We start from the raw sequence: 13268 nt of genomic DNA on the forward strand, positions 1-13268 counted from the left end.
GTTTTTCTCAGGATCTACTGGATGGATTTTGATGGGGTAAAAAGCAAATGAAAGAGGAAGCATTAGCTGACAATGTACCGGAATAGATTTTTGAATTTCGACTCAGAAGCTGAGAAAAGTCAATAAGAAGATTTTATTACTTTTCTCAGCTTCTGAGTCGAAATTCAGAAATCTATTCCGGTACATTGTCAGCTAATGCTTCCTCTTTAATTTGCTTTTTACCCCATCAAAATCCATCCAGTAGATCCTGTGAAAAACCTACCTTTGTGTTTTAGGGCAGTTCTGTAAAGAAGTCGGAAAGTCACAAGATGGCGAAAAGTGATTTTTTTACACTTCAATAATTAGGCTACAAATGTAACCAACATCGGAAAACCAAGTTTAAGCAAATGTGTAAATTCTAACAGCTTTCCCAAGAGACCCCCCTTAACCACGTAAGAGTGGAATAACCGGGATGAAAGATGGACTCACCGGTGTTTGATCGATAGGTTGTTCATGCGAAGTGGGGGTGTATTGAGTGGAAAATTTTGAGTGATTTGCGAGTAGATTGTGGTGGTTTGTTGTGTTTTTTTTCTATTTTTGTTTCAACATTTTTCCATACGACGTGAAATTGGTGCAAAAATCGAGCACTGTGAAGGCAGTATGATTGAGCAGCACGAGGATACAGACGAAGACGACTTTGAGGGATACTGTGAGTGTTCTTTTGTCTTTGCAATTCTCATCTACTTTTTGTCTTCAACGACGTTTTTTCGCGACGTGTAGTTTTACAGCCCGTCAATGGATACAATATTGCTGAGAAAGTAAAGTCGGCAAATCAGGAATGGTTATCCCTACCACGTCCACCGTCACCCCTGAGTTCTGCCGTGAGGGTGTCTTTTAGGCCAGTCCTGGAGGACTACGAGCCCGACTACTTCTCGCACGATGGCGAGGAAGAGGAGGTGGAGGTGGAGTGTGAAGAGGAGGAAATTGAGAGTATTGTACCGGAGCATGCGAGCTCTGAAGAGGATGAAGAGCACGAATCACCGGTACCGCCTGAAATTGAAGAGATCTGCGATGACTTGGGGGACATTGAACTGGAACCAATTGAGGAGATTGCAGTGAAAGTTCAGCCAAAGGCACCAGAACCTCCGCCACCACCACCACCACTTCCCCAACCACCTCCGGAAAAGCCACCAACTCCCAAAAGGAAAATTGAGAGACTTCCAAGACAGGTTAGTCAGGCTATTTGTATCCTGTTAAAAGTGGCGAATTTAGGCATTTTTTCTGCTAAGCAAGCTGTTGTAGAAAAGCTCTTGCAAAAACTAGCCTTTAGGAGGATTTTCAGAAGTTTTGCGGGCTTTAAGGATTTCGTTTCAACGTTTACAGTCTATTAAAGATCAGACACAGGGTGGCGGTAGGTCAATCGGTTAACGCTCCGATTTGATCATACCCAATATCTCTACGAAGCGGGTTCGATTCCCTGCTGGGTAGATTTTCTACCTTTCCTTGGCCAAGCGTTTCCTAATACCGGTTTCCTTCCCATTCCTCTCTTTCGCACAAAAAATGTGTGCACAGAGCAGTGCACACACACAAAAAATAAAATCACGCAAAAATCAATCACACAAAATCAAAGTGGGGATTCAATAGAACCCCACTCCACACAAAAACTGCGGGCGATATGAATAAAAGCCCCATAAAATCCAAACCCTTTACCTTTAAAGATCAGACAAAGATCTAGTTACTTTTGAACTTTCAGGTTTGATTTAAATAGTATTTTTGTCAGATTCCTATAAAAACGTTCAAAAATATTCAGAAAACTCGATTTTGTCATAGAACTGATTTCTCTTCCATTGTCTTGTGCGTATTTAAACAGGTTTGATTTTTACCACTTAAAACACTTTATTTTCCCCACTTTTCTCGTTTTCACCACTCCTTACAATTACGCTTCTCTGGCCAACTTCCCAACGAATACGCGCTAATTTCAAACTCTCGTAATAAATTGAAAACTTTGTCATAGTTCAGCGAAGCTCCTAGTGAACCCTGTACTGGTGTAGCCACTGTGATCGTGCGTAAGCTATCAGACTCCCCGAAGAAGCGTCAAAAGTCCTCCCCAAAGCAAGTTTCGCCAACAAGGAGAAAATATCGCGAATGCTGCGATCGTCGTGATCGCTCTGAAGATCGTCTTCCACGCTACAATGGTCTCCGTTCGGTGTACGGACTAAGTCGAGAGCAACTAGAGACGCGTCAGATGCGCCTTGAGCGGGAGAAAAGGCGTCAAGTGGAGCGTCTCAACAGCACTCTCGATGAACAATTTCGTCGGAATGAGGCCAATGAGGAGGCCTTTTCGCAGTGGCTGCGCAAGAAGATGCATCAAACACACAGCAGCACCAAGCATCGCAACATGTTTGACTACAAACCCCCATTGAGGAGGAAGAAAAAACCCAGTTGAGGGGTTACTTTTGCTTTATTTATTTTCTTTTCATCTTATGTACAAAAGAGTTGCGGATCAGTTTTTTTTCACAAATTTTTGCAGGGAGCAAACTTTATTGAAATGTTTTGCAATAACTCGGAAATAGTATACTAATGTATATAATTTAAGTCATTTTTATGCTTCTCTACATTCTCATTGCAAACCAACTGAATTACATGTAGGTATAATAGAAGATTTGAAGGTTTGAGATGGATCTTCAGGAAAAAAAATTAAACATTTTGGTCTAATTTAATAAAAATCTTTTTGCTTTTTTTATTCATTTTATCCTTAAAATTTCTGAAATTACGATTTATTAAAAAAAAATTATTAAAAGGAGAGATAAGTCTTTAAAAAATTAGCAGGTACATACTTTTAGACTACTTAGCAAAGACACATTTGGACTACAAATATTTTCTGTATTTTTTTTTCTAATAAAACAATTCTAGGATTATTTTTTATTTATTCTTAGAACTGTTTGAATAATAAGTACAACGAATATAAAAAAATTAAAAATGTTTTAGCCAACACAATCGACCTTGTCTGTTATTTAAAATTTTTAATTTTCATGTCATTTTGAAGGATTTTCTGTCAAATTTTGACATTTCTCGTCGAAAATTGTTTTTTTTTTGTAAAGTTCTCTTAAAAATATTTTCTATTTCTTCCGTTTTGCTAGAAGTTAACTTTATAGTTTTTTACAGCACAAATGTGTCTAAAATAAAAAAATCTAAAAGTGTACTAAATTTTAAATTTGTTTGATTTTTGGATTATTCTTCACGTAATACTAAAAATAAATCTAATAACTCCGTTCTGAGAAGTAAATTAAAAAAAACCTAATAACGAACCCACAATTATGACATTTCTTGTCTAAAATTGGCAATTTTATGATTGTCAAATTTTAACATTCTTTCATCGAAAATTGACAATTTTTTTAATAGTTTTTGTAAAAAATATTTTCTTCTGTCTCTTGCTAAGACACAGAATTAAAGTTATACTTTTATACCACAAATGTGTCTTTGCTAAAAGGTCTAAATGTACTAAATTTTTAAATCTGTTAAATCTTACAATTCTTTTTCACAAAATACCAAAGAGAAAATCCTTTTTCTTCAAAATTATAAGAAATAAAAAGGAAAAATATATTTCTGACCAAACAGGCCACTTTTGATATTTTTTGTCTAAAATTGGTAAAAATAGTGAATGAATTCACTTTATTTGGACTTTAAAAATTTTTTATCATGAAAAATAGATATATGAGGCCACGAGCCACATTAATCTGCCTTTATGAAGAAGGAGAAGAATAATTAATTCAGCTGAATGTTGAATTAAAAGCAGATTTTCCCGATTGCACGTCCTATTTATCGCACATATTTTGTAGTGTTTTCCACTGTGGCAATGTTAGCTGGACAGGTGCAAACGGGAGTTTTTCAGAGTATAAAGAGAAGCAAGAATTTGTTGTGAAAGTGATTTTTTTCGAATGTTAAAATCTAGGGTAGGTTTTATCCTTCTTTTATTTAAAAAAAAAAACTATAAATGCATTTTTTCTTCTTCAAAATCTTTTAATTTGAAGAACCATCTCATGGGGAAAAAAAGAATTTTTTACATGAATAAAATTTTGTTCACTCAACAGGGTATTTTACATAAAATATTCATTTTTTTTATCATGAAAAATACAAAGAATACAAATTGCATGATACTTTACATACAAATGTACGTAAAATGTAACCTAACTCACACACTCTTCTACGAACCACATTATTAAATACATTATGGGGGATGACCTTACAACGTAAAAAAAAAATTCTTTATACTTAAAGAAAGAAAGAAAAAAAGAAATAAACTTGATAGATTCTTTTTCTTCATTCTCAACGTTTGAGTTTTCAGTCGAACTTTGCATCGCGTGTCCTCGATTCCGTCAAAACTGCACTAAATTTATTATTCAAGTCTTTCGAGTCTCAGGTGCATAAATTATATTTCTACAAAACCATTTCTCTCTTGTTTTCCTCCACATTCTTTTCCCTCCTCATTCGCTTCTTCGCGCGAAACATTTAGCGAAATTTTTCTATAAATGTTGAAGACTGAAGAAATGAAAGAGATCATACCACCAGACAGCAATATTTTTGTTCTCACGCAATGATTTTTACAATTTTTTTATTTTGTTGGAGTTTTTTTTTAAAGAAATGCGGTCATTTTTTAGGATAAATAATTTCTATTATTTTTTTCCTAATTCATAGCATAATTTTTTAATTTAAAAATTTCATGTTTTTTACAAGAAAAATGAGCCAAAAGGGCAAAGGTAAAAAGAATGTTTAAATATAAAGAAAATCTCGTTTTTTTTAAAGACTAGCAAAGACACAAAGGTTTTTCTTTTGAAAATACAAGTCGATTCTGTTAAAATTATTCTCTTTTTCTTCTTGATATTCGTGAGATTCAATGTTTTTATTTTAATTCAGTAAAAAATAGTAAGATTTCACAGATCCGATAAATTGCCAAAAACAATTTCTCATTTTCCACTGAAATCAGTTAGAAAAAAATCGGCAAAATTTTATTTAAAATTGGAATTAATAACGTCAGTTTATTGCTTTTTAAGTCTGACTTAAAGCATTTACAAATAAAAAATCAACGTTAGAAAGAGATTAAAAACAACTTAATTGCAGTTGAAAATAGAATGTTCCTTTAGCGATTTTTTATTCTTTTTTCTCAGCTCTACAAATAAGAATTTCTGTAGAATCGACTCTTATAATTAAACAATATTTCTTTTTTTTTTTAAATTACAAAGAGCATCAGAAATATTAATTTAATGAAGAATTAAAAAGGTTTCAGAGGCGTAGCCTAGAAATCTATTCCTGCAGGAAATTTATGATTTTCTTTAAATTTTGAAAACGTTAAAAATAGGTTGAAAAACCAATTGACGCTGCTTTATAAACGTTTGATGTGAAAATTTGTTTGAAAGTTGTTATTTTTTAAATCTCGTTTTTTCTAAAGCCTAATTTAATAATTAGAAAAAAAGGTTTATGCTCTTTAATAGACTAAAAAACTCCTTATTTCCCCTAATTTTTTTTTTATTAAAAATATATAATTTTGTTTTTAATCTAAGGATGATTTTGAAAACCCATTTTAGGAAATTCCGAGATGATTTTTTTTTCAAAATTCTTTATAAATTTCTTAAAATTTTAAAGATGTAATTCCTATACATATTTTATTAAATTTTATTTTCTTTTGGTAAAAATTTTATTTCCTTTAATCTAAAAGACAGAATTATATTAATTAACGTGCAAAATATTAATTTAGTGCTAATTTAAAAATGTCAGAATATAAAATAAAGTGCTCTAAAGGTCCTCTAGAAAGGATATTCAATGAGATCTCAATATAATGAACCTAATTGCAAAAGGACTTAATAATTTTTATAATATTAACTCCATGTAAGGAGTTAAGGGTGGTCTCTTGGGCAAATTATTGGAATTTACACATTTTAATGTTTTCATTTTTTCTTGGGTTTTTCTTAAACATACTTTTTTGTTGGTTACATTAGTAGCCTAATTATTGAAGTGTAAAAAAATCACTTTTCGCCATCTTGAGATTTTTCGACTTCTTTACAGAACTGCCCTAAAACACAAAGGTAGGTTTTTCTCAGGATCTACTGGATGGATTTTGATGGGGTAAAAAGCAAATGAAAGAGGAAGCATTAGCTGACAATGTACCGGAATAGATTTTTGACTTTCGACTCAGAAGCTGAGAAAAGTAGACAAGTATTCTTATTGACTTTTCCCAACTTCTGAGTGGAAATTCAAAAATCCATTCCGGTACATTCACCGCTAATGCTTCCTTTTTCATTTGCTTTTTACCCCATCAAAATCCATCCAGTAGATCCTGAGAAATACCTACCTTTGTGTTTTGAGGAAAATCACAAGATGGCGGAAAGTAATTTTTGTTACTCTTCAATAATAAGTTTTTAAATGTGACCAACACTTGAAAACCAAGTTTAAGAAAAGCCCCAAGAAAAATAAAAACATTTAATTTCACGAGATCTCAAAAGAGAACCCCCTTAATTGTCCTAGCACTAAAACGTTGCCGCAAGTTTCTTTTCACAACCTTTCCTCATCATACAGGTAAGTTTAGTATTGTGGAGAACAAAAGTTTGCTGCATGGTGTAATTTGTGTCTCTAAAACTAAAAAAGAAAAACGAAACTTCCGATCGTTTTTGCTGATAAAACGCGAATTTAGAGCACGAATTTTAATGGCACACTTCCGTTGAGCTCGCTCTCTCCGGATAACTTGGAACCACCGACGCGCGATTGCTGTACCGGGAAACATTTTGTTTGTTTTTCTTCAAAGGATAAGAGGGGCAGGTTTTTGGGGAATCCGGGAGGCTTTTTTAAAGCATCGCTGGCGGGTAGGTAGCGCGCACACGCGGATTTCGGGGCATGGCGGGGAGGGAGGGGGTTTATGTGAATAGGGGTAGGTGGTAGAAATCAAAGCCACGATAGCCACGAGCTGCCAGCCAGATGTAGACGACGTGGTAGGCGCCGGGGATGAAGCAAATGAACCCAGCGACAAAGAAGACAGCACCTTGGGAGCCATTTGAGGGCTTCGCCACGGCATACGTGCCAATCACAACGAGGGCCGTACCCACAATTAGGAGGGTAACAGCTGCCAGGACGGTTCGCCAGTTTTCCCGGACTTTGGGATGTCGCCAGCAGTAGGTGTACGACTCGCCCGACGACAGGGTGCCGTAGTCCTGAATGAGGGAGTCACTATCGCGGGAGGTTGTGTCATCTGGATATTTCATATTCCTGCACAAAGCCCACACACACATTAACTCCATCAATCCCTTGCTAATCCCGAAGCTTCTTACCTTTGATCATGCACCCGAATTGAGACGTCGTCCGTTGACCTCGTTTTTGACCTCATCGGCGTACTTATCACCGTTGACCCGTACACACGAATTGCCTCATCTGTCTCCTCCTCGAATGCATCGTGAATGGAGAAGCGTTTCTCCTTTCCGGAACTGTTCCGGCTACCAAATCCTTGGGATGCACCGACTCCAGCCATTCTCGCAATGTCACAGAAATGCGCACTTTTAGGGCTTCCAACCCGCAATTTATGCAACTATCACAGTGTCCACGTTCTAGTGGGGCATTTGAGGCAGCAAATGCACCGAATCTTTGGTCACTCGAAGCACTTGGTGAGCGGATTTAATGGAATTTTTCACGGAAATGCCACAATCGCTTTTCCCTGTGTTTTTTTCTTTGTTTTCTATTTTTTATGTCACTTTTCGGCTTGTCTCGTTTCCCAATCGCGTTTATGTTTCTAGCATGTTTCTCTCTTGCTCTTATTAGTTGATTTAAATTCAAAAATTCATTATGGCCGTTTATGTTTTTATTTTTTCGCAATTTTCTCGCGTTTTTCACCGAATTTTCCGAGAAACTTTAGCTTTCCAGGCTGAGAAGGCGACGTCGTTGAAAAAAAAAGGAAAATTAAAGAATATCCGGTCCGGGAAAAGAAAATCGTGTAAAAGGTGTAAAAGCATCAAAAACGGCGGCACCATCCCTCGAGATCGCTTCCAAGAAACCCCCGGAAAACCCCAAATTCCCCATAGAACCGTGTCCCCCTTACCAACTAACCCCGTTGCAACAGGAAAAGCCGGAAAACTGCACTAGAGCAAAAGAAAATTCAATTTTTCCGCAGCCGCCAAACATTTTCGGCGCAGTGCCTAAAAAATAACTGAAAATGGTAAAAATTGCATTTTCTGTACAGAAAAAACAGCAAAGAAGCATTAGAGAACGAGAAAATTAGTAGAAAAGCTAAAAATCCAATATTCCGTTGAAAAATCCGACGAAAAATGCGAGAAAATCGCGGAAAACTGATAGTGTGAGGGAGACAGTATGAGTGATGCGAGAGAGTATCGCAGTGCCCAAAAATACCACAGTGGTGACTTTTGGAACTACATTTAGGGCGCCAAATTCAAAAAGTAATGGCTGTTATAGATAAGAATCATTAAGAAAAATGAATCTAATTTAATCTATATTGCAGTGTAATTCCTAGACAAGTGAGAGGCATGGGATGAAGGGGGTACAAATCATTCACAAACACAGATTAATCGTCTACACACGAAATGCTCTGGCTAGAGTAATTTATTTCCATTTTATGACGCGTAAACTTATGGAATTAGATTTTTCAGAAGAATTTTAGACAAAAAAAATTAATTGTGAAGAATCCAGAACAAATTGTTAGATGTTATCATTTACAACAAAGCCATTTAAAATGTTTTTTTTTTAACAAAGAATTATTAATTCGATTTTATTAATTGATCGCATGCAGTCGCACGGTGCGAATTAAAAGTGGATTCTTATGTGCAAATCATGCAAATTGATATCCATTCTGTACATTAATACATGTGTTGCTGATTGCAAACTTGCGGCAAATCGAGAAATCATAGCACGGGGGGGGGGGGGCTCTTAACAGGTAGTCTGCTGAAGTAGAGGTTTTCCCAGACTAAACAATCCATTTATGCATTGCGGAATTTATATGCAGATGGAAAATTTTGTTTTGTGGAATTTTCTCTAAACGGCGGAAAATTTAAATAACAACAAATTGAAAATCTTGAAATTTTTTATTGATTAGTCAATGTGTGGGAAAATTTATATTAAATTAAAATTGGAGCTTTTAAAGCTTTTTAATTTTTTCCATGCTTGATTTTAGAGCAAAGCTTTTCGATTAAATTTTCTTCATGCAACATAATGATTTCCACACGTGATTAAGCACAAAAAAAATTCTAGATCATTCAACACTAAGAGATTCTCATGATTGTTCCCACAAATGATGATGATAATATTGTTTTTTATCGAGATGCCTCAAGTTGTTCTTGGGTAGATTTCATTGAATCTAAAGCTATTCAGCTGGTGATTTCCACACCCGACTTTTTGCATAAAGCTCTCACACGAGTTCTGGTTTTTCTCATATGTACACAATTTCCTCAATAAACTCGAGCGTTCTAGCATCGCGATCTTCTCGCGGTAGCTCAGTTGCGTCTCCAAATTGGCACGAGATAGATCATCTTTCGCGCATCTCAAAGTTTTTCTTTTATTATTTTTTTTTAATTGTGTTCTTGTTTTTCTTCTTCCCCAAACTTGGATTTCCTTGAAGCTGCCACAAGAAACTGAGATAACAAAAAAAGAAAAAAACAATTCCACTGCCCTGTGTCGATGGGAGATGCTTAAATGGCGAGATGGGTGGGATTTTAAGAGAGTGCAACAGTTAACCCAAAAAAAAACATGGAAGATGATTATTTCAATGGGGATGATCGTGGTGTAAATGCCACGATCAGTGCACCCCAATTTTCGGACTCATCCCTTGTGAAAGTGGTGGTGCTCAGTGTGATGGGAATTGTGGCAATTGTGGGGAATATTGCCACAATCTACAGCATCCGCAAGAGCAAAGCCCTAAGGCGTGTGGCTATGCACAATTGCACCTCAATTTATCACCTCATCACGCACCTCTCGATCGCTGATCTCCTCGTGAGTGGCTTCTGTATTGTGGGGGAGGCAGCATGGAGCTATACAGTTCAGTGGCGATCAACGGACTTTATGTGTCGTTCCGTGAAATTCCTCCAAATGTTCAGTCTCTACCTCTCAACGTACGTCCTCCTGTTGATCGGTATTGATCGCTGGATGGCCGTTAAGCATCCCATAAAAGCATTTCGTTTGGATATTCGATGTAGAATTATTACAGTCTACATTATTTCGCTACTCTTTAGTCTTCCACAGGTAAAGTTCACTAATTGTTTTTGTTAATTTCACTTTTTTTTTTGCACATGAAAACAATTTTCAAAAGAAATTCTCGCTTGAGGGCATTAAAGAACGGTTTTTGTTGTAATTAACGACCCATGTTGTGGTTAATGTTTAAATTCACATTATAAGCTTATAGTTTTGGATGATAATATTTTAAATGAGTCAAGAATGTTTTAATTAGAATTCATTTCCAATGGACACTAATGCTTTTCACGAAACTACATAATTTAAAGTTAATCAGATCAATAAATAGCCTGTAAAAAGCAGAATGAGAAAAATATTCAATATAGTAAATGAGAGTAGGTAGAGGAAGATAGGGTAAATGTGGATTATATAGCATAAAATTATCTTCACAAGAATCAATCCAATTACGCAAATTCTGTAAAATTTTGAGAATATTCTACTCATCAAATAAATCAATTTCCAAGATTTTTTTTTAATTTGCGTCAGAATATTTTCTTGAAAGAATTGGCTTTTATTCTTTGCATTTTCTTCTCAGGAAGGCTAACTAATTATTGGATTTAGATGATCATGTATTCTATTGAAATATCTCTTATTCATTAAAAAGTTTTCTGATAAAAAAATCTTTCAAAACATTTCAAAGGTTCTTTTCTTGCTTCATTAGAACTGTGTTTTTCTAGAAAATTCAATTCTTTTAACCCAGATTTTCTCGGATATTTCTTTTTTAAAACTTTTCGTGAGGTCTGACTTCTTTATCTACAAAAATAAATACTCAACGAAAACTTTTGAAATGAAGCTTTTTTATGCACTCATGTCAACAAAGAAAATTTTTCGAGTGTAATAATCTTGATTTAGTATTGTGGGAAAATCTGGGCTCTGACTTTCCACTCTATGAGAAATTTTATAGGAATAGAAATTTAATTTAAAATATTTGAGCACAAAAAATTTGTCCTGGGGCTTTTGAGTATGATCCTTATTTTTATGAGGACTTTTTGCTACTTAATTTTTTTTAGTAAAAATTGTTAAAGGGTTAAGTATGCAATTAAAAACTATAGAAAAAAAGTTTTACATAGTTTTTTTCATCTCTTGCGTTTATACAAATAATCTATTCATAAATAAAATATTTATTAGTATTTCGGCAGTAAATGTTTGTAAATAATTGTTACTAAAAAAATCCAACTTATTAGTATTTTATTACTGGTCCAAATCTGACCTCTTTTAATGTTTTTTAAATCCATTTTCATACTTAAAATCAATAAGACGTCAAAAGTATAAAAATATTGATTTTTTAAATATTTTTTTCCATTTTAAGCGGCCTTTTGGAGGTCTGAATAAGACCACGTTCACCTGAAAAATTATATAAAAACAAATCATTTCATCAGTTTCAATAATTTTTAACCAGAAAATATTCTGACAACAAAAATTAATAACTAGGTAAAATTTTATAAAAGGCTTTATCAATTTTTACCACTTTTTACCAAATTTTACTCTTTTTTTCTTAGTTTTTTTTTATTATTGAAACATCATGTGTTAGAAATATTTTATTTCGCGAAAAGATTAAACTAAAAATCTTTTTTAGATATAAAAAGTGACTCACTTTTGTTTGTTAGGTTTTAGTAGAAGAATTAGTCAGTAAAAAAAAACATTTGAGCTTCAGACGCAAGGTTGTCGAGCAGACAGATTTTCTTTTGCTCAACGAGATTTGTATATAAACCGTTTTATAATTTTTAACATGGCATAAAAAGCTTAAAATAAATTATTCGTACCCCGTACCCGTAAATAAACTTTTCGAGCTTTAGGTCCTTATTTGCACCTAATTTTCCTTATAATTTATGTTTTTTTTGTGGGTTAGTTCTTCATTTTTAGCGTACAGAGAGGTCCTTTTGAGGAGGATTTTTACCAATGCGTAACTCATGGGGCTTATGACGCATACTGGCAGGAGCAACTGTACACAACAACCACCCTCTTTCTAATGTTCATCATCCCCCTTTGTATCCTCGTGGCCACCTACTTGGCCAGCTTCCGGGAAATTTCTCTGAATCAGCAACTCTTTACCACAGCCCCCAACACCGTTCTCAATGCTAGTCTCTACAAGCGTCAAAAGATGCTACATCGTGCCAAGATGAAGTCCTTCCGTATGAGCGTGCTCATTGTCTTGGCTTTCCTCATCTGCTGGACTCCATATTATGCTATGATGCTCATTTTTATCTTCCTCGATCCCGATGAGAAGGTAAAATATATTTTATTTTAAAGATTTTAAAATAACAATAAGATAACTTCTTTGATATTTCCATTAGTTGGAAGACGATCTCCAGTCGGCAATTTTTTTCTTCGGGATGTCAAATAGCCTCGTAAATCCCCTCATTTATGGCTTCTTCCACGTGCTACCACGTCGAAGGACCCTCAGGAGGAATAGCCCGTGCTCAGAGCCAACAATTCCGCGGGAAAGTGAAAGGAATGGTCATAGAAAAATTTCCAACAGTTCCGTTTGCAAATTCTCTAACAATTAGAAGCTAAAACACACCTCAATGCTCGGAGACATTTCAGCATTTTCAACAATAAATCTCGTATTTAAGCTAAAGAAAAAAGAAGGGGAAATTCAGAGACGACTTAACCAAATGTGATTAAAACGTGGAAAAAGTTTTTATTAATCTTGGTGTTGCCACAATTTATGAACTTTTTTTTTACATCGAAATGGAAATTCAAGCATTTTAGTAGCCCCAAGTTTTGCGTCAAAAGATTTAAAGTTTTTGACAATTTAAAAAAAAAAGTAAAAATTCTTCCTCCATGTTCTGCCAGTTGGATGTATAAGAGAATGTGACGAATCGATGCTATTTAAGTATATTAAACAAAAAGGAGAATTTTTAAATGAAATTTTCTGCATTTTTTACCAAATTCTCATTCTTTTATCATGCCAAATTTTCTCATTTTACTGTATACCATTTTCATTTATTTTTTTTAGTTGTTATTATGTATACTTTATTACCTAAGTCCACGTGTAAAGTGATATATTTTAAATTTTCTTATGTTATGTTTATATATAATTATAGAAATAAAAAAACACATTTTTGCTAAAA

General features: G+C 34.5%; 3 protein-coding genes across 6 annotated transcripts; 2 read left to right on the forward strand and 1 right to left on the reverse strand.

The window, feature by feature from the left end:
• Positions 1–431: 431 nt before the first annotated feature.
• On the forward strand, positions 432–4309 carry LOC129793959 (MAP7 domain-containing protein 1). Its single transcript, XM_055834502.1, has 3 exons — positions 432–688; positions 760–1208; positions 1994–4309. The coding sequence occupies exons 1-3, from the start codon at positions 640–642 to the stop codon at positions 2423–2425; spliced, it is 930 nt and encodes a 309-aa protein (XP_055690477.1). The 5' UTR covers positions 432–639; the 3' UTR covers positions 2426–4309.
• On the reverse strand, positions 2422–7717 carry LOC129793960 (transmembrane protein 134). Of its 4 annotated transcripts, none has more exons than XR_008750981.1 (3): positions 7296–7717; positions 6687–7233; positions 2422–4502 (listed from the first exon to the last, which is right to left on the reverse strand). XR_008750981.1 is itself a non-coding variant. In XM_055834503.1 (2 exons), exons 1-2 carry the CDS (start codon positions 7490–7492, stop codon positions 6885–6887), a joined length of 546 nt encoding a protein of 181 aa, XP_055690478.1. In that variant the 5' UTR covers positions 7493–7717; the 3' UTR covers positions 2422–6884. The 4 variants fall into 4 exon arrangements, 1 of the variants encoding a protein (XP_055690478.1); XR_008750980.1 differs by having other exon boundaries at positions 6533–7233; XR_008750979.1 differs by having other exon boundaries at positions 6513–7233.
• Positions 7718–9389: 1672 nt separating this feature from the next.
• Positions 9390–13268, forward strand: LOC129793962 (gonadotropin-releasing hormone receptor). Its single transcript, XM_055834505.1, has 3 exons — positions 9390–10206; positions 12044–12421; positions 12489–13268. The coding sequence occupies exons 1-3, from the start codon at positions 9715–9717 to the stop codon at positions 12699–12701; spliced, it is 1083 nt and encodes a 360-aa protein (XP_055690480.1). The 5' UTR covers positions 9390–9714; the 3' UTR covers positions 12702–13268.

Source organism: Lutzomyia longipalpis, chromosome 3 (assembly GCF_024334085.1).
Source record: "Lutzomyia longipalpis isolate SR_M1_2022 chromosome 3, ASM2433408v1".
Taxonomy (NCBI): Eukaryota; Metazoa; Arthropoda; class Insecta; order Diptera; family Psychodidae; genus Lutzomyia; species Lutzomyia longipalpis.

Bases quoted from the DNA above. Each gene is read 5' to 3' on its own strand.
- LOC129793959 (XM_055834502.1), top strand. From the start codon at position 640: ATGATTGAGCAGCACGAGGATACAGACGAAGACGACTTTGAGGGATAC. The intron at 689-759 runs GTGAGTGTTCTT...CGCGACGTGTAG, and splicing joins AGACGACTTTGAGGGATACT to TTTTACAGCCCGTCAATGGA. The intron at 1,209-1,993 runs GTTAGTCAGGCT...ACTTTGTCATAG, and splicing joins TTGAGAGACTTCCAAGACAG to TTCAGCGAAGCTCCTAGTGA.
- LOC129793960 (XM_055834503.1), bottom strand. From the start codon at position 7,492: ATGGCTGGAGTCGGTGCATCCCAAGGATTTGGTAGCCGGAACAGTTCC. The intron at 7,234-7,295 runs GTAAGAAGCTTC...GGCTTTGTGCAG, and splicing joins ATTCGGGTGCATGATCAAAG to GAATATGAAATATCCAGATG.
- LOC129793962 (XM_055834505.1), top strand. From the start codon at position 9,715: ATGGAAGATGATTATTTCAATGGGGATGATCGTGGTGTAAATGCCACG. The intron at 10,207-12,043 runs GTAAAGTTCACT...TTTGTGGGTTAG, and splicing joins TACTCTTTAGTCTTCCACAG to TTCTTCATTTTTAGCGTACA. The intron at 12,422-12,488 runs GTAAAATATATT...TATTTCCATTAG, and splicing joins TCCTCGATCCCGATGAGAAG to TTGGAAGACGATCTCCAGTC.